The sequence below is a fragment of the Cervus elaphus genome, chromosome 13, assembly GCF_910594005.1.
Source record: "Cervus elaphus chromosome 13, mCerEla1.1, whole genome shotgun sequence".
NCBI classification, from domain to species: Eukaryota; Metazoa; Chordata; class Mammalia; order Artiodactyla; family Cervidae; genus Cervus; species Cervus elaphus.
The window spans coordinates 57045699-57066554 of NC_057827.1; the positions used below are offsets into that span (position 1 = coordinate 57045699).

Genomic DNA, 20856 nt, shown 5'->3' on the forward strand with positions numbered 1-20856 from the left:
GTCCAGACACTTGACCAAATAAAACAAGGTAGAGTAGCTACACGCAAGGTGATGCTTGCTGATGGTGGTGATGAGGGGGTGACATTATTAGTGGTCCAGAAAACCTCATGATGTGTGTGTACTTTTCCTCAATACACAAGGAAACAAATCTACAGAGGTTACTCAAAGTCGCCAAGTTTAGAGAGGAGAAATCCGGAATTGTATCCAAGTTTGGAGGTAGAATGCTATCGCTAGAGGAGAAAAATATCACCCAGACGCTGATTTTACTGCTCTATATCGTTTATGAAGATGTAATGATGGAGCATCAGGACATTTTTTTTCCTTTGGAATTTTCCAACGAATATCACGACCAAACCATTCACTTCCCTTTAAACAATAAAAATATTAAGATAGGAGGTTGCTACTCCTGAAAAAGCTGGCATTTTGTTTTCTCAGTCTGGATAAAGAAATGAGGTGTTATTTAATTTTGTCTAAACACGTTTGTTTTCACCTCATCTACCGATTTAAAAACACAGCCAACAACAAGGAATAAGGCATGTTAGACGCTCAGTAACGTTAAGTTAAAACAAGGGCGGGTATGCATTGTTTCCGGACCTCAAGGTTATTTCAGTTCAGTTCAATTCTGTCGCTCAGTCGTGTCCGACTCTGCGACACCATGAACTGCAGCAAGCCAGGCTTCCCTGTCCATCACCAACTCCCTTATTTACTATATCGTTTTAAGCAATATCACTTTAGCCCTGACGCCAGGACATATAATCACTTATTGGAAATGGAACCCAAATTTAGAGTCGGTAAAAAAAATTGACAAGGGGACAAAATTTAGAGTAACTCCACGGTAATGCGCATGCGTCTCCTAGAGGACCGCGGGGTTTCCGGGAAAACCGCCAATCATATTCCCCACGCAAACTCAGTGGCTGCACTTTCAACAGGATAGACTGGCCTCAGTCCCGCCCACTGGTTCCTCTGTTTTTTACGCGAAGGTAACCGATGGGGATTGGAACGGAGGCTATTGAGCTGCAGCAGTGCTGGCGTCTGAGGGTAGCCTTCGGTGGTCGTCGGTCTAATGAGCGGACGGCAAAAAACGCTTTTCCAGACTTGGGGCTCAAAAGTTTCTCGGTCCACTGGGGCTCCGAGTTGCAACTCTGGAACTGAGCGGCCTCAGAGCACAGGCATCTCCAGGGCGCGTTTTCCTGCAGTGGCAGAGGCGGCAAAGGCGGCCGAGGTTGAGTCCGAATCAGACGATGATGTGTTGCTGGTCGCGGTGTACGAAGCAGAGAGGCAGCTGAGTCTAGAGAATGGCGGGTTCTGCACCTCAGCGGGCGCCCTGTGGATTTACCCTACTAATTGCCCAGTGCGAGACTACCAGCTGCACATCTCCAGGACCGCCCTCTTCTGCAACACGCTGGTCTGTCTGCCCACCGGGTTGGGAAAGACCTTTATTGCCGCTGTGGTCATGTACAATTTCTACCGCTGGTTCCCTTCTGGCAAGGTGGTTTTCATGGCCCCCACGAAACCCCTGGTGACACAGCAGATCGAGGCTTGCTACCGGGTGATGGGTATCCCGCAGTCCCACATGGCCGAAATGACAGGTATCTTAGAAACAGTGGACTAACTTGAAATTAAGAGCTGGGCACCCAGGGGAAAGCTCGTATTCTGATGGAACTAGCGCCAAAGGAATTCCGGACCCATGTGGAATAGACCCCAGATCACAGTATGCTTGTTTTACCTCTTCTTTCTTGAAACATCATCTCCTTGTAGCAAGTCCAACTCTAATAGGGTTGCTTTATTCAATCTTCAGAGAATTTCTGTAGCTTGTCAAAGCATTTTGAAGTGGTTATGTGTGTATACCCCATTGGTAAGTGAAAGTGAGGTTTTCTGCCTTTCTTGCTCAGGATTTCCCAGGTGAAGAATTTTCTTCTCTTCAAGTATTATGTCATTTTACAAGGATTCTCTAAAGGTAGTCTAGTTGTGATTTTTGGTAAAAGCTGGCGTTGACATCTGGACCACAACAAAGCTTTAAAATGTTGCTTTCTCCTATTTGTCAAATTAGCACCTTGGAAGCAGATCACCAATACAGGAATGCATGCTGAAAATAGGCCAGGCTGTTTATATTTTACAGGTGACAGTCTGAAGTTTAGAATGTGTGATGTCACTTTTTTTTTTTTTTTACAGGATCTACTCAAGCTTTCACCAGGAAGGAAATCTGGGGCAGTAAGAGGGTTCTTTTTCTGACACCTCAAGTCATGGTAAATGATCTTTCTAGAGGAGCTTGCCCAGCTGCTGAAATAAAGTGTCTAGTTATTGATGAAGCTCATAAAGCCCTTGGAAATTATGCTTATTGCCAGGTAATCTTGTTTAAAAGTATTTTATAGTGTAAAATATTGTTGTAGAGCATTTGGGGGAATAATTTTTAATGATGGAAGTTACTGATGGCATTATTATTATGAAAAGTTTTATACCTATTATCTCAACAGATGGTGATAGAAATACTTTGCTTCATCCATTGAAATCAGTGTCTCTGCTGGTTTCTTTTTTTTTTTTTTTTTTTTTAACTTTAACAAGACCATTAGTGTCAGATGATGAGAATCTCCTTGATCCAAAGTAGGGTATGGATGGAAACTTGAGACTAAGATAGTAGTCAAAAGATTGGTAGTGGATACACATTGTTATTCCCTGTCAGGTAAAATAGTAACTGAGAGTTATTGTTTTGAGAAACGAATGACATAATGTATGTAACATACCTACACTGCCTTCCAGTTAAGTACTGTGGGAATATAAAGTACAAAAGTGAGGAGGTGGGATATGGCTGGAGAGGCACTTAACATCAGGTCATGAAGGCATTTGTGTTCTATGCTAAGCAGTTTGAATGCCCTTTGTAGGTCATAGGGGATGTAGATGGTAGAGACTCACTGAAAAATGTTTAACTGGGGTGATACTTAGGCCTTCAGAAGCATTACTACAAACAAAGCTAGTGGAGGTGATGGAATTTTCATTTCAGTTCAGTTCAGTCACTCAGTCATATCCGACTCTTTGCGACCCCATGAACTGCAGCACACCAGGCCTCCCTGTCCATCATCAACTCCCGGAGTCCACCCAAACCCATGTCCATCGAGTCGGTGATGCCATCCAACCATCTCATCCTCTGTCGTCCCCTTCTCCTCCTGCCCTCAATCTTTCCCAGCATCAGGGTCTTTTCAAATGAGTCAGCTCTTCGCATCAGGTGGCCAAAGTATTGGAGTTTCAGCTTCAACATCAGTCCTTCCAATGAACACCCAGAACTGATCTCCTTTAGGATGGACTGGTTGGATCTCCTTGCAGTCCAAGGGACTCTCAAGAGTCTTCTCCAACACCACAGTTCAAAAGCATCAATTCTTCTGCCCTCAGCTTTCTTTATAGTCCAACTCTCACATCCATACATGACCACTGGATAAACCATAGCCTTGACTAGACGCTATTTCTAATCCTAAAAGATGATGCTCTGAAAGTGCTGCACTCAATATGCCAGCAAATTTAGAAAACTCAGCAGTAGCCACAGGACTGGAAAAGGTCAGTTTTCATTCCAGTCCCAAAAAAAGGCAATGCCAAAGGATGTTCAAACTACCACACAAGTGTACTCATCTCACACACTAGCAAAGTAATGTTCAAAATTCTCCAAGCTAGTCTTCAATAGTACACGAACCGAGAACTTCCAATTGTTCACGCTGGATATAGAAAAGGCAGAGGGACCAGAGATCAAATTGCCATCATCTGTTGGATCATAGAAAAAGCAAAAGAGTTGCTTTTTTGACTACCTCTTTTTTATCTACCTCTGCTTTATTGACTATGCCAAAGCCTTTGACTGTGTGGATCACAACAAACTGTGGAAAATTCTTCAAGAGATGGAAACACCAGACCTCCTTACCTGCCTCCTGAGAAATCTGTATGCAGGTCAAGAAGCAACAGTTAGAACCGGACATGAAACAATAAATTGGTTCCCGATTGGGAAAGGAGTACATCAAGGCTGTATATTGTCACCCTGCTTATTTAACTTATATGCAGAGTACATCATGAGAAACGCTGGGCTGGAAGAAGTAGAAGCTGGACTCAAGATTGCCAGGAGAAATATCAATAACCTCAGATATGCAAATGACACAACACTTATGGCAGAAAGCGAAGAGGAACTAAAGGGACTCTTGTTGAAAGTGAAAGAGGAAAGTGAAAAAGTTGGCCTAAAACTCAACATTCAAAAAACAAAGATCATAGCATCCAGTGCCATCACTTTATGCCAAATAGGTGGGGAAACAATCAAAATAGTGACAGACTTTATTTTCTTGGGCTCTAAAATCACTGCAGATGGTGACTGCAACCATGAAGTTAGAAGATGCTTGCTCCTTGGAAGAAAAGCTATGACCAACCTAGACAGTATATTAAAAAACAGAGACATTCCTTTGCCAGCAAAAGTCTGTCTAGTCAAAGCTATGGTTTTTCCAGTAGTCATGTATGGATGTGAGAGTTGGACCATAAAGAATTCTGAGCACCCAAGAATTGATTCTTTTGAACTGTGGTGTTGGAGAAGACTCTTGAGAGTCCCTTGGACTGCAAGATTGAACCAGTCAATCATAAAGGAAATCAGTCCTGAATATTCATTGGAAGGACTGATGCTGAAGCTGATGTTCCAATACTGTTGGCCACCTGATGCAAAGAACTGTCTCCTTGGAGAAGACCCTGATGCTGGGAAAGATTGAAGGCAGGAGGAAAAGGGGATGACCGAGGATGAGATGGTTGTATGGCATCACTGACTCAATGGACATGAGTTTGAGCAGGCTCCGGAAGTTGGTGATGGATAGGGGAGCCTGGCGTGCTGCAGTCCGTGGGGTCACAAAGAGTTGGAGACAACTGAGCGACTGAACTGGGGTGATACTTCAGTTTTAAAAGAGATTAGAGGAGCGAAGAGTAAAGGCAGGGAGTACAGTGAGGGATCAGGGGAATTTAAGATGACTGCCAGGCTTCAAACTTGGAAGATTGTCAGGAGGGTGATGCAGTTAGTCAAATGGAGTTCTGGAAGCAGAGAACATCTGAGGTACTGTGAAAGGAGTGAGTGCAGTTTTAGATTGTTGGATTTGAGATGTGTGTGACGAATCTAGGAATAGATATTCAGTAGGGAGTGGGTGACAGAAGTACAGATCTCAATGGAAAGTTCTGAGGTAGAGAGACAGATTTGGAAACCGTCAACGTATAGGTGATAGGTAATTAAAATAGTAATAGCTGGCGATACTAGGGAGAGGGAGTCGAGTCAGCATAGAGAGAAAGTTGATTTTATTTAGTGCAAAGAGATGAATTTTACTGCCAGTTTGTGATTTTGTAAAGCAGTTTTTGGGGGGACTTTGAGTATTATATCTCTGTATTTTCTTCTTGAGAATTGTCATGTTAGAGTTGATGTCAGCCAGGAAATGGATATATTTTTCCATTCATGTCTTTCCAAGTTAAATTAATACCCAATGTGTTAAAAGTTTCTGCTTGGGGAGGGGCATTTATAAAATTTTATTCTAACTGTATGGAATTCATTTTGTACATTTAGCTCATATTTATGCTCAGTCTCTCAGTTGTGTCCAATTCTTTGCAACCCCACGGACTGTAGCCCACCAGGTTCCTCTGTCAATGGGATTCTCCAGGCAAGAATACTGGAGTGGATTGCCATTTCCTACTCCAGGGGATCTTCATAACCCAGGGATCAAACCCAAGTCACTTGCATGTCCTGCATTTGCAGGCAGATTCTTTACCACTGAGCCACCTGGGTAGCCAAAGCTTATATATAGCAACTTAAAAAAAAAATTTACTTATTTTGGTCACACTGCATGCTTTGCAAGATCTCAGTTCCCTGACCAGTGATTGAACTTGGGCCATGGCAGTGAAAGCCCGGAATCCTAACCATTAAGCAATCAGAGAGCTCCCATTAGCAAATTTATTTTCAAAAAATTTCTTGGTATTAGGGTGATTTTTTTTTTTCTTAACTACGAGGCCTAGGCTTTTATTGAGTACAGTGAGACATGACTGACTTCTTTAGTATCTAAATAGCATTGCAAGTTCTTTGAAGGTTTTTTTTTTTTGATGTGGACCATTTTTAAACTCTTTGTTGAATTTGTTGCAGTATTTCTTATGTTTTATGTTTTTTCAGTATTGAATTTTTTACAGTAGTATTTCTGTTTTATATTTTTCGGTTTTTTTTGGCTGAGAGACATGTGGAGTCTTAGCTCCCTGACCAGGGAGTGAACTTGTACTCCCTGTATTGGAAGGCAAAGTCTTAACTCCTGGACCTCTAGGGAAGTCCCAAGCAATGAGAGTTTATACTGCGTTGAATATTCCAGATAGTTTCCAACAGGCACACAGCTTGTTGAAGAAGGTAGCTTCCTGGGTTACAAACACAAAACCACTTCTACAAAATGTTTGAGAATCCCTCCTGGAAAGAAAATAATATATCTGGGATTTTATCTTTTATCAGTTAATTAGGACAATTGTTCTTAAGTCTCCTCCATTAAGTATTATTATTATTATTATTATTTTTTTTTTTTTTTTGGCCCTTGGCAGCAAAAGTGCAGAGCCCTAGCCACCGGACCACCAGGAGATTCCCTATAATGTTTTATCTTTGATATCTATTCTGTATCATGTTTTTAAAAGCTCTGTAAATGGTATTTTTTGAGTGTTAATCAATATTCAGTTTGCATTTCATTGATTTCATCATTAACATGGGTAAAAATTAGAGCAGTGTTAAGATAACCTGGTTTTAGCACTATTTACAATAGTAAGACATGGAAGTAACCCAAATGTTCATGGACTGATGCTTGGGTTAAGAGGATTTGTCATGTATATATGCCAAATGTGTGCTATACACATACCTATACACACACACACACACACACTTGGTGTCTCAATTGGTAAAGAATCCTCCTGCAATGCAGGAGGCTCAGGTTTGATCCCTTGGTCAGAAAGATCCCCTGGAGAAGAAAATGGCAACCCACACCTGGAGAATCCCATGGACAGAGGAGTCTGGCGGACTACTGTCCATGAGGTTGCAAGAGTTGAAAGTAACTTAGTGACTAAACCACACACACACACACACACACACACACACACACACAATGCAATATTACTGAGCCATAAAAAGAGTGAAATACTTTTGGCACTCAGTGAAATAAGTCAGAGACAAATACTATACGATATTAGTTATAGAAACAGACTTACAGACATAGAAAACAAACTTAGTTACCAAAGGGGCGAGGGGAAGGGGGAGGGACAAATTAAGGGTGGTATGGGATTAACAGAATCAATCTACTATATGTAAAATAGATAAGCAGCAGGGGTTAACTGCAGAGCACAGGGAATTATGCCCATTATCCTATAATAATTTATAATGAAGTATAATATGCAAAAATACCAACTCACTATGCTCCACACCTGAAACTAAGACAGTATTGTAAACTATACTTCAATTAAAAAATAATAATCTGCTTTTAGTTTCCTCCAGCTAATGTGAAACTATGGATACTAAAAGCTGTTCCGCGATTCAATTTACTTAGGGTCCTTCGATTCTGTATTGGGGGAAATGGGAATCTGGCAAATTACACCAGAAGTGGGTGTTGAATTCTAAATGCGAAGCCTAGAATGATGCTTTGGTGCCACTCAGGAAATGTTTTAGGATTTAAAAGGGGATTTAGATTTTAAGAATTATCCCAAATTAACGTTATTCTTTTAGGAATAAACTTAAAGACTGTGAGCCTTCCACCTGAAATCTAACTTCTTTAAAATTTTTCCTAAACAAAGCTCTTTTCACTTCAACTCTAATTCCATGTTGGTATTTAATTTTTTTCTATTTTTATGTTATGATTTATCTTAATCTGGCAGATGTACATATGGATATAGCTGTAAGATTAGACTGTGACCTGAGGAATGGAGAATAGACTTGATCTTTTTCTACCATTTGCTCTTGAATTATCCCTCTGCATATTTTGATTTGCCTCAGTATAGGCCTTGATGTTGTAGCTTTATATGCAAAAATACACTGAATAGTTTAGAAGAAACCCTAAAGTGTTTCTCGTTGGTATAGAGTATAAACCTAAATCATTTGCTCTTCAGACAATATGACTAATGATGGTTCTTTCTGCTAGCCCATCAATACTCTAAATAAGGAACAATGATAATGGACCATATATAATAGCTTGTTTAACAGAATTATTTTTACTTTTGTGTTGGATAGATGAAATTTAAAAATTGGTTTTTTCTTTTTCTTTTTTTTAAGGTTGTAAGAGAACTAGTCAAATATACGAATCACTTTAGAATCTTGGCTCTTAGTGCCACACCAGGTAGTGATATAAAAGTAAGTAAAATTTATTACCATTTAAGAAAATAAGAACTTTTGTATGCGACCAAATCAGTTTCCCATTCTAGTATTTAGTTTAACATCAGGAGTACAACATTTCTTATAAGATGCCTTCCTTTTCTTCTATGGTTGCAGGAAATTGTCTGCGTTAGTAGTTTTTAGACTTCAGCATGCCAAAGAATCACTTGACACTTAAATTGTTAGTGTTTTCAGTTCTTTTCAAATTTTATCTTGAAATGACTTTAGACTTCCAGAAAATATGCAAAAATTAAAGTCTCTGTATATCATTCATTCAGCTTCCCCTAATGTTACCATTTTACATAATTGTAGTCAAATGATCAAAACCAGGAAATTAATATTGGTACAATACTAGTAACTGATCTGCAGCCCTTATTTGAATATTGCGTTTTCCCACCAGTGTCCTTTTCTGCTCCTGGGTCCAGTCCATTATCCCACACTGCCTTTAGTTATCTTGTCCCCTCAGTTCCTTCCCAGCTGTGCCAGTTCCTCATTCTTTTCTTGTCTTCTGTGACTCTGATGCTTTTGAAGAGTAGGTGTCAGTTATTTTGTAGAGTATCCCTCAATTTGCAGTTGTCTGATGTTTTCTTAGGGCTTCCCTGTTGGCTCAGTGATGACTGGAGTGAAACTATGTATGCATTTTTGACAAGAATACCCCAAAAGTGATGCTGTACCTTTCTTAGAGCATTGCATCAGAGAATACATGATACTTTGTCTTTTTACTGGTGCTGTTAATCTTGACTTGGTTAAGATGATGCCTTTCTGGTTTCTACATTGTAAAACTCCTGATTTTCCCTTTGTAATTAAGTTTGTTGTAGGGTGGAGATTTTAGCACCCAGTGATGGTTCTTGCTTGTAACAGTTATTTTCTGTGCTGTTGCCTAATCATTATTTCCTTTTTTTCTCTTTTTTTTTTTTTTTACATTTCTTCTACATTTTTAAATTTTGAATTCTTCTGTAGTGAAGAGCTGTCTTCTTAATTATTTTTATTTCAGTTCTTTACATCAATAGGGGCTAATGCAGATATATATATATATATATTAAATGAACTACAAGTACCATCACTAATAATTTTTTGTTCACATTGTTTTAGATTTGGCTACTGGGAGTTCCTTGAAGATGGCTCCTGTGCCTTTAGAAAGCACTCTTTTGCTTGTTTGTTTGTTTTGAATACTTCCTAACCTACTGGAATCACAGGATATTTTGTGCTCATTTAGTATTTTTCCTGTTCCCTCTGTGGAATGAACCATTTCTCCAGGGAGCTTGGGTTTCCTTTATTGGAGGATGGTAACAATGCAGCTATTGAGCTGTGTCCCATGTCACTCTAATTTAGTAGTTCTGAATGGTCTTTTGTGTTGGGTTTTGGATAACTTCAAAGATAGCTTTCAGTTCTGCCAAGCCGTTAAGACTTTTTTCCTTCTGTCTACAACCTCGATTATTTTTAGAAATTTCTGTTCTTTTGTTTCCTGCCAGCCTTGTTTAAACATGCTTGATGGTTTTTAGTCATCTTTTAAGTCTCCTCTTAAATATCACCTCTTCAGAAAACTCACTCTTAAGCTATCAAAAGTCAACTCTTCCTATCTTGTAATTTTCTTCTTAATATCTATCACAGTCTGTTATTCTTTTGCTTATTCACTGCTGTCTTTTTAGCTCCTGCTGAATTAGTAGCTCCTGCTGAATTAGTAGCTACATGAAACTAGGGATTATGTATGTCTTGATATCTCTCACCAATTCAATATCTAGCATTTGGGAGTTACTCAAATATTTGTTCAGTGATTAAAAGTACTAAAGTATTACTCAATTTTATAAAATGGTCATACATTTACCCTAGATACTGAATGTGTGTGGACCTTAAGTAACTATACTCTACTACTATATTAGGCATTATACTAGGTATTTGGAATATAAAAGATTGCCCTAGAGTACTTTTTGTCTGAAAGCCCATGAGGTTTTTGTAGTTTTTAAAAAAAAGAGTTCTTAATTTCTAGATACTTTCAGGATTCTCTCTCCCTCCTACCATCTATCCATCCATCTACCTCTCCCTTCCATTCTTTTCATTATACTCAGGAGTACTGTGGTCTATTATACCAACAGGAATTATACCAACAGGATTTTTGGGTTTTTTTAATATTCTCTATTTTTACAATTAAGTTCCTTTATAAGCTTTGGTTGAATGAAATTTAGGTTCAGAAATGTATCGACATATAGATAGATAGATAGATAGATTTAAATGGAAAATTTTTACTCATTTATTTAAAAGATTTTTATCGGCCACACCATGCAGCTTGTGGGATCTTAGTTCCCTGAGACTTAACCACTGGGTTGCCAGAGACTTCCCTCCACTCATTTATTAATAATTGATTCAGTGTAGGACCTGTTCCCTCAGTTTCTTAGCAAGTCAATTTGTAAAGTATTCTTGAGATACAGTTGTATGCTTTAATACTAAAGGGACTTCTCTGTTTTCCCCATTAAAAAATCAGTGGAAAAAAAGTATTTGCTAAGGAATTAGGAAGTCTGGGTTTTCGTTCTGGCTTTAAAATTGACTGATATATTTTGAGGATTTGGTTTGCTAATCTAAAATTTCTCTTTTGTCTGACTCTTTATTGATAGGAAAACACAAAGATATATTGAGGAGCTTGCTGAACATTTACTAATATTCTTATATCTTGGATGCTTGGCTTGAAGGGCAACATGCAAGAAAGATGTTATAAAAGCCTTTTTCCTCTGTTGCTCCACTTCTGATGTGCTATACTTTATAGTTTTAAAAATATTTGAAGATAAAAGATTCTAACTTTTTTCAGAAATTTACTGCTATCTTATTTTTGTTAGTGACAAACTAAAACATTTAACAAGTAATATAATACATAATTGTACTTAATTGATTTCCTGTAGGCTGTGCAGCAGGTTATTACTAACCTACTCATTGGGCAAGTAGAGCTTCGTTCTGAAGACTCTCCAGATATTTTGCCATACTCTCATGAAAGACGAGTTGAAAAGCTTGTTGTTCCTCTTGGTGAAGAACTTGCAGCTATCCAAAAGGCGTATATACAGGTAAGCCATTTTTATCATAATTCAGGGTTTGTTTGTTTTTTTTTAATTACTTACTATTTTGGCTGTGCTGGATGTTCCTGTCGGCTTGGGCTTTTCTCTAGTTGCAGCGAGCGGGGGCTCTCATCGTGGTGGCTTCTGGTTGCAGAGCACGGGCTCTAGGTGCGCAGGCTTCAGGAGTGTGGCTTCTGGGCTCTGGGCACAGACCCAGTGGTTGTGGCACATGGGGCTCAGTTGCTCCGTGGCATGTGAGACTTCCCGGACCAGGGATGGAACCTGTGTCCCCTGTGCTGGCAGGCGGAGTCTTTACCACCGAGTCACCAGGGAAGCCCCAGGGTTTTAATAAATGAACTGATAATGTAATTATTTTTGTTAATAAAATCTGACTGTGAAAGTATATAGTCATTTTATATAATTAATATGTTGAAAAATTCTTTGAAATTAAGATTTTTAGTATGAGCACCATATTCTATTTGTGCTGGCAGACTGTGAGTTAAAGAGGAAATATGTAATGATGGACCGTTTCTAAAGCCAGTAATAGGCTTATAGTTTATATTTCTTAAATAAACCTTTTAATTGGAGTTTAACCCGCCCCCACCAAATCTGTGGACAGCAGAGTACACAAAATGTAAGTGTGCTGCTCAGTGAATTTTCACATAAACACACTCAAAACACGTATGCAGATTCAATTAGAAGTTTCTTTGTAAGGAAATGTCTTTCAAGCCCTGATCCCTGTATAGCAGTGTTTCTCAACTATCTTACCTACTTGGTGGCATTTGGCAATGTCTTGACGCATTTTTGGTTGTTCTACTAAGTAGGGGGAGTGGGGTGTAGACTTGCTACGGGCATCCAGTGTACAGAGGCCAGGAATGCTACTTGACATCCCACAGTGGACAGGAAGCCCCCCAGTAGCAAAGAATTATCTGGTGCAAGTGTCAGTACTGGAGCTCTAAGAGAAACTGCTTGGACAGTTAACACTTTCAATGGGAGAAATTTGGGGTAACAGTTAGTTTTCTAAGGTTCATGATTGCTGTCATGCTAGGAGAATACCTTGTTTTCATATCCTTATTGCTGTGGATAAAAGATGGCTATAGATTTCTTTCCATTGAGGGGCAAGGTACATTTCTCTTTCCCTAGAATGTGGGCCGGCCCTCTGCTGACTTTGACCAATAGAATGTGATGAGCCCTGAGCCTTGGTGAGCCTCAAAAGAAAGGAGAAGCCAGTAGTTAGCTAGAAGTGAGAGTGCAGACGTGTGGTCCCAGCTGACCTGTTTCAGCTAGCCCCAAGCCATCTGAGGCTCCCGACATCAGGAGCAGAGACAGACTGTCACTGCAGTGCCCTGACAGATTTCTTTTTGATTTTTAATATTTTGTTTTGCAATAATTTTAGACTTTAAGGGAATTTGCAAAAATAGTATGGAGAGTTCCAGTGGGGAGATGCTTTGAGACTATGCAAATATATCTTGTTTCTCAAAATATTTTGTTCACTAACTTTAAAATATAATGATAGTTCTTGCCTCCAGCAGTTACTTGTGTATTTGCCTAGTCATTGTTTCTTGTTTCCCTCATTTTTTTTTTTTGGCATTTGTTAATTTGAATGCCTGTATAATGAAGAGCTGTTTCTTCTCCCCTGTTTATTTTTTCAATTCTTTATATTAATGTGGATAATTTTTTTACTAATGGATAATTATTTTCTCTTGTGGGTTAAGTGCTGTACTATCATTATTAATTTTATTGCTCAGATTGTTCCAGCTGTGGCCATTAGGAGCTCTTTTAAGATCTTGGCTCCTGTGCCCTTTAGACATATGCTTTTTTGCAAGGGGTCATCAGGGGAGGCCTGTTGTTGTTTAGTTGCTCAGTCTTGTCCGACTCTCTGCGACCCCATGGACTGTAACCCGCCAGGCTCCTCTATCCATGGGATTCTCCAGGCAAGAATACTGGAGTGGGTTGCTGTTTCCTCCTCTACAGGGGAGGCCTAGTTCCTCACTTTCTGGCATTACAAGATATTTTATTAGTCATTTAGTTGTTGTTCTGTCCCAGCTGTGGAATCAGCCGTTTCTCCAAGGAATCCTTGTACCTTTTATGGAAGAGTTGTGTTTAAAGACCAAGACATGGGAGCTAGATATGCTTGTTGTTACTGTGTTGTCATCCCTTCTAGGCCCTCTCTGTGACCCGCTTGAATTCTTTCCTGCAGAAAAACAATCAGGAACAAATAAAATGGTTGTTTTAATCTATGGTATTTTGAATTAGTTTGTTATTCAGGAATAAGTAAACAAAATGTTCATCTATCATTTAACCTTTAATACGTCTTAAAGAGAAATTTTATAAAAATATGGTTTGATTTTTGTTTCTAAATTACTTGTAACAAAATTCTAAGTGTTAATAATTTAAGATGTGGCAGAATCTTTTTGGTAATCATCTCATAAATACTAATATATTTGGTTATGATTAAATCATTCCATTTTATTCCTTTCTTCCCTCTATTGAATGTAAACTTTATGAAAGCAGAAATTCATTTGTCTCAGCCACAATATCCCCAGCATCTAGTATATGCTTATGAATATTTTTGAAAGAATGAATCAGTGAATGAAATTAAAGGTATCCAAGGCCATTTTGACTTTGTCATCAGTCCGCAGATATTTATCACACTTGTTCTGGGCACTGACGATGCCACAGGATAAAAAAATCAAGGCCCTCCTTTCATTGTGCTTAGGTTAGGGAAAGGGGAGGAGAGTTAAGAAATAAACAGCTAAACACATATGTTCTTAAATTATAATTGAATCTAATAATTGATTCTGCTGACTCATATGGATATTATCTGGGGATAAATGTCAAGTACTTTAAAATTTTATCATCTCTTCTGTGTTTACTTGAAGTTTGCATTTTAAGACTAGTATAAAATTTAATATATATAACTATTTTACTATGTAAGGAAATGATTGTATTTGAAAAAGGATTTTAAAACAAAAACTAAATTTCTTTGAAACTTGCAGATTTTGGAAGCATTTGCCAGTTCTCTGATTCAGAGGAATGTTTTGATGAGAAAAGATATTCCCAATCTAACAAAATACCAGATAATTCTTGCAAGAGATCAATTTAGGAAAAACCCATCTCCAAATATTGTGGTAGGTATTTTAAAGTAAATTTTGATGATAGACTAAGTTCTTACTCAAAGCAAGGATGAAATGTAAATAATGATTGGTTTTGGGTGTATATTAGCTCATCAAGAATTCAGGTATGATTTATATAGTTTCTAGTGAAGTGAAAGTCGCTGAGTTGTGTCTGACTCTTTGCAACCCCTTGGACTATACAGTCCATGGAATTCTCCAGGCCAGAATAATGGTGTGGGTAGCCTTTCCCTTCTCCAAGGGATCTTCCCAACTCAGGGATCAAACCCAGTTCTCCCTCATGGCAGGTGGATTCTTTACCAGCTGAGCCACAAAGGAAGCCCCAACATTTATACAGTTTATAAAAGCACCAAAAAAATGTAGCAGGAACACAGCTTGATAATGTGAATTAAGACAAATTTAACCTTATAACATTTTTTAAAGTTTATTTACTTATTTGGCTGTGTCAGATCTTAGTTGTGGCACGTGGTATGCAGAGCTCATGGGCTCAGTAGTTGTGGCCATGGGCCTAGTTGCCCCACATCTTGTGAGATTCTATCTCCCTGACCTGGGAGCAAACCCACTTCTTCTGCATTCCAAGAAGGACTCCAAACCACTGGACCACTAGGGAAGTCCCTATCTTGTAACTTTTAAAATTGATCTTTCAGTTCACTTCTATTCTGAAAAGTCAAAGAAGGGTCATAAGAAGGTAGATCTTAACTGACTTTTAGACCTCTGGCATTTAGTCTTAATTCTCCTTACTGAGGTCAGAGTATGCATTGTAGTAAACTTCATGTTTTTAATCTTCTTTGGGAAAAAAAATAGATGGATAGGGAACAGAGCCATCAAGTTAGGTCCAAAATCAGAAGAGATACTCACAAGCACAAAAAGGCACTGAGTCTTTCTTGGAACTGAGAGAGAATACATCTGCAAAAGAACAAGACAATTGAGTAAAGGGATGAGGGAGACAGCGAGCAGGCTGATTTGACTGAGGTGAAGGACTGAGGAAGTCAGATATGTTAGTTACTCTAGTTTGTGACTGCCTGGGAGTAGCTTTAAATGTTACACTAGAAATAAGGACTTTATTCTCTAGTATCTGGGGAACCACAAAGGAAGTCTTCTGTGCAATTGCAGTGTATTATTTTAAGCTTTTACTTTTTAAAGAGTTTAAAATAATACACTGCAATCATAGCTCAGTCAGTAAAGAATCTGCCTGCAATGCAGGAGACCTGGGTTCAATTCCTGGGTCAGGAAGATCCCCTGGAGAAGGAAATGGCAGTCCATGCTGGTATTCTTGCCTGGAAAATCCCATGGACAGGGGAGTCTGGTGGGCTACAATCCATGGGGTCACAAGAGTCGGACACGACTTAGCGACTAAACCACAACCATTTTAAACTTTAATAAAGTGTTTAAAGTTTATTCTAGGAGTTAAAGTTTCACCGAAATTTTAAATCATAAATCTAAACCTGTTGAACTTGATCCACTGATGATATTGTTTTATCCTTTTAGGTAATTAGGGTGCCATTTTAGAACATTTATCACTATCCTAAAAACATTTAAAATGAGTGTAACTGTTGTTAAATGCTAGTAAAAATGTAAGATATTGAATAATATTCCTCATCTCTAATAAAGGGAAATAATTAAAATACATTCTCAGTGGTCTTTAAAAGTATCTTATCATATAGATACACCCACCTATGCTCCCATAAAAGGAATACGAACTTCACTTTTCCTTGAGAGTAGTGGTTAGAAGCACGACGATACGGGGCCAGAGTTCCTGGGTGCAAATAGTGGCTCTGCTGCTTGCCGCCTGTAGGAGCTTCTGCATCTCCAGACAGGCATGGCAGTGGTACCTTCCTCCTAGGTATTAAGACTGCCAGGTTTGTATAAGTAGTGTTTTTGTAGCACTGTCTGATGCTCAGTGTCAGATGTTACTGTGGCATGTGTACTTGGTTTTAAATGTTAGTGTTAAAGAGTTTGATTAAATATGTGTCCTGATGTCAGAAACCATATGGATAGGCCCATGTCTGTTTTATTTTCCCTTGTATCCCAAATGTCTGTCTCAGAGCTTAGCAAATAGTAGATGCTTATTAAATTGTTTTGAAAGATCAAATGAATTTATATACTGCTAGTAATGTGCCTGTACAGAAAAACAGCATATGATAAATATTCACCCCTTCATTTATTCTCTTTAAAATGTAAGTTTCCTGTTGAATTAAGTGAAGGGGCAGATATTATATAGAAAATATACTGACACCTTTCTTTAGCAACATCACAGGACATTCAGTAGAACCAATAAGTTCTGCGTGCTGCATGTATCTTCATTTGTTTCTCTGGACAAATTTGATACATGGTTTTTTTGTTTTGTTTTGTTTTTTTTAGGGAATGCAGCAAGGCATAATCGAGGGAGAGTTTGCTATTTGTATTAGTTTATATCATGGTTATGAATTATTGCAGCAAATGGGAATGAGATCATTATATTTCTTCCTCTGTGGAATTATGGATGGAACTAAAGGTAAATTATATGGAATTATTTAAAGAAGTGATGACATATATTATTTTGGTTAATGATGAAGGAGTCTTTTGGGCCTAGAAAAGAGAACAACAGTCTCAAAGGCCCCTTGCTGAATCATCTAACTTCGGAGAAAACAAAGTATAACTTTAGTTCCATCCTGATGCTCCAGGCCAGTTGCATCTATCTGGGACTTATCACCCCCTGTCCGGAAACCTACCACCCCCTACACCCGCCCAGAAGACTTATCACCCCCTGCCCAACTACAAGTGTCATCTCAACAAAAGAATACTCAAAATAGCCCACCTGATTGACGTTTCCCTTATCGCTTCCACAAACCTCCCTATAAGTATGAAGCCTCCCTGATCCCTTTAGGCGCTCAGCCTGGTCGTTAGGCCGACTGTCGCCCCTCCTTGCCTGAATAAAGGTAACCTACTTCTGTTGAGGTCGTCTTTCCTTTTCTGCCTCGCCGGAACTGTACCTTACAAATGATATGTATATCGAACAGTTTGGATTACTTAAGGGGCTTTATTTTAAAAAACAATGAAATAGTTATATAACAAATTTTTTCTTCTTATTTTTTTCCTCCTTTTATTTTGCTTAAATAATGGACATATATTTCTCACAGTTCTGGAGACTGGGAAGTCTAAGATTAAAAAACATCCCAAACCATGTTTGGTTTTTGATATATTGCTGGAAAAAAAGGAAGCCATTTATTAATACAAATGTGAATGTGGAAATGGAAAAAGTTGCTGGTTTTCATTTTAAATTTGAAAAACTTGCATTCATTGCTGAATCGTAATTTCTTTTAAATAAATAATGCATTTGATTAGTTTGCTATTACATTTAATGGGAAAATATTTTCTTAATTTCTGAAGGAATGACTCGGGCGAAAAATGAACTTAGCCGAAACGAGGACTTCATGAAACTTTATGATCATCTAGAGAGCATGTTTGCACATACACGTAGCACTTCAACAAATGGTGTTTCTGTTATCCAGAAAGGTCTGTTTTTTCTTTTAAAATTTTATATTGTTTCTTCTTTATCAAGGTTAATTTTATTTTTTTTATTTTTTATTTTTTTTATTTTTTTAAGGTTAATTTTAAAATTAAGCTCCATTGATCTACATGTCTATTTATACCTACTTATATTTCTTGAAACAATAGACCTATTAAACGTAAAAGATTTTATTTTTCAACTTAGGATACATATATATTCAAGCAGTTTATGAACTTTAAACATATAATGAAGTTAGTAGGAGTTGTTACTGGTAGTGAAAATTCTCAGAACTACCAAATACTGATTGTAGCTTAAATAAATGTGAGCTTTTCCTTCTACTTTGCTGCTTATTCCTATTTGGATTATTTCTCAGAATGAAATTTTCATAACAATTCAAAGTTTATTTTACAGTAAGGTTTGTGTGCTACCCAGGTGCCAGTTACTGTGTAAATAAATTTTTTTTAATGTGTTTTAACAAATCCATTTTGAAAAGGCTAATTAAAATACATGAATGTAACAGAATATGAAAAAAATACAGAAAAGTTTTTTGTTTGTTTTTTTCCCAGGAGGTAAAGATAAAAAGTTCTGCTATAGTCATCCAAAATTAAAGAAATTAGAAGAAGTTGTAGTTGAACACTTCAAGTCATGGAATGGTAGGTCGTATTTAATATCCTCAAGGCAAGGCAAAGTTATAAAAAAGCTAAAACTCTGATTTGTTCGTTTTTGCTAACATTTCTTATGGAGAAGATGAGCTTTTAATTATTCTGGATTATGAACGTAAAACAAAGCTTAGAAATTTTGGCAGCATACAGACCAGGGAGATTGTAGACATGTTAACAATAGGGTGTTATGTGAAAAAGAAAAGTCAGCCTAAGACAGTATAAGGGAAGCAGATATTAAAAACAATATATAATATTCAGTTCAGTTCAGTTGCTCAGTCATGTCCGACTCTTAGCAGCCCCATGGACTTCAGCATGCCAGGCCTCCGTGCCATCCAACCATCTCGTCCTCTGTCATCCCCTTCTCCTCCTGCCCTCAATCTTTCCCAGCATCAGAGTCTTTTCAAATGAGTCAGCTCTTCACATCAGGTGGCCTAAGGATTGGAGTTTCATCTTCAACATCAGTCCTTCCAATGAACATTCAGGACTGATCTACTTTAGGATGGACTGGTTGGATCTCCTCGCAGTCCAAGGGACTCTCAAGAGTCTTCTCCAACACCACAGTTCAAAAGCATCAATTCTTTGGTGCTCAGCTTTCTTTATTGTCCAACTCTCACATCCATACATGACTACTTGGAAGACCATATCTTTCACTAGGCAGACCTTTGTTGGCAAAGTAATGTCTCTGCTTTTTAATATGCTGTTTAGGTTGGTCATAACTTTTCTTCTAAGGAGCAAGCGTCTTTTAATTTCATGGCTACAGTCACCATCTGCAGTGATTTGAGCCCGATAAAATAAAGGCTGTCACTGTTTCTGGAATTTAGCTGAAATAATTTTCCTTACAACTGCACCTGCTTCTTTTTCCTTAGATATCAAATATTAGCTTTATGTGTATTAAGTCATTTAATTCATACGATTGTTATGAAGATTGAATGAATTAATATATAAAATGCATAGTGGAGTCCCTGGCACACACGTGATTAATGTAATATGAATCATGTTTCAGAAGGATTGTTAAGAGTCCCCCCCCCACAGCTTGCAATTATTAACCAGTTGCTATACTCAAGTCTGCATACTTTGTATTTACTATTTCATTTCATCATCATCTCAATCCATTTTAGATATTAAGAAACTAAAGCTTAAAGGGTTAAATGAAAGAGATTAAATCACCGCCATGGTCACACATTGCCTAGAGACTAAGTGGTCCAGCCTCAAAATCATGTTGTTATTCGTGCATTCTACTCCTCCCAATCACAGAGACAATGGGAGCAGCTTTGTGGCTGCATGTAGGGTATATTCAGCAGTTTTCTTTGGAGAATTTGAAGGTATCAATAATTCGGGGACAGAGTACCATGACCTGGGTTAAGACAGTGCCTAGAGAAGCAGAAAGGAAAGGGAAATGACGCTGTGCAGACCTGTGCTTCTGGTTTAGAAGGTAAAGAGGCATAAGAAGCATCACGCATAAATTGGAGGACTGATCAAATGGTAATTTTTATTTGATTGGTTTTGGGTTTTTTTTTACCATAGCCAGTAAGAGATAAGGAGCCAGGTTTAAGATGACTAGAAAAGGTAGAAGGAAAACTGGCAAAGATTTAAGAGGCTTTAAATTACTTTTTTGAAAGAACTGTCAGTTGTCACTCACTGGTATATAGTTTCAGGTTTGTTTCCTTTTGAATTATCTAAATGCTTTTTTTTTAAAGTTGTAGTTAAAATATTTTTTTGTTGTACAGCTCGAAAAACGTCTGATAAGAAATGTGACGAGACCAGAGTTATGATCTTCTCTTCGTTTCGAGATAGTGTTCAAGAAATTGCAGAAATGCTTTTACCGCATCAGCCAATTATTAGAGTAATGACTTTTGTTGGCCATGCCTCAGGAAAAAGCATGAAGGGTTTTACCCAGAAGGAGCAACTGGAGGTAATTATTTTTTGAGTTAATGAATATAAAAATAAAATTGATTAGCTTTGCACTTATGCCATTTTTTTTTTCGTTTTAACTCATTACTGAGTTGGCTATAGCTTAAAGATAATTTTATAGTAAATATATAAATAAATCTAGGCATATTTGGCATTGCCTTTCTTTGGGATTGGAATGAAAACTGACCTTCTCCAGTCCTGTGGCCACTGCTGAGTTTTCAAGATTTGTTGGCATATTGAGTACAGC

At 38.0% G+C, this 20856-nt stretch overlaps 1 protein-coding gene across 6 annotated transcripts in view; it reads left to right on the forward strand.

The window, feature by feature from the left end:
• Positions 1–896: 896 nt before the first annotated feature.
• Positions 897–20856, forward strand: part of FANCM (FA complementation group M) — a 60581-nt gene continuing 40621 nt past the window's right edge. For 2 of the 6 annotated variants that reach the window (XR_006344593.1, XM_043922720.1), the window contains exons 1-9: positions 897–1589; positions 2173–2345; positions 8273–8350; positions 11263–11421; positions 14412–14543; positions 16908–17040; positions 17916–18041; positions 18603–18689; positions 20426–20610. Coding sequence is in view for 5 of the 6 variants with exons in the window: in XM_043922720.1 (XP_043778655.1) it covers positions 1064–1589; positions 2173–2345; positions 8273–8350; positions 11263–11421; positions 14412–14543; positions 16908–17040; positions 17916–18041; positions 18603–18689; positions 20426–20610 (1599 nt within the window). In the remaining variant the exon portion in view is untranslated. Of the gene's footprint in view, positions 1712–2172; positions 2346–8272; positions 8351–11262; positions 11422–14411; positions 14544–16907; positions 17041–17915; positions 18042–18602; positions 18690–20425; positions 20611–20856 lie in introns of all 6 variants that reach the window. The other 4 variants (XM_043922716.1, XM_043922719.1, XM_043922718.1 and 1 more) reach the window with 4 other exon arrangements.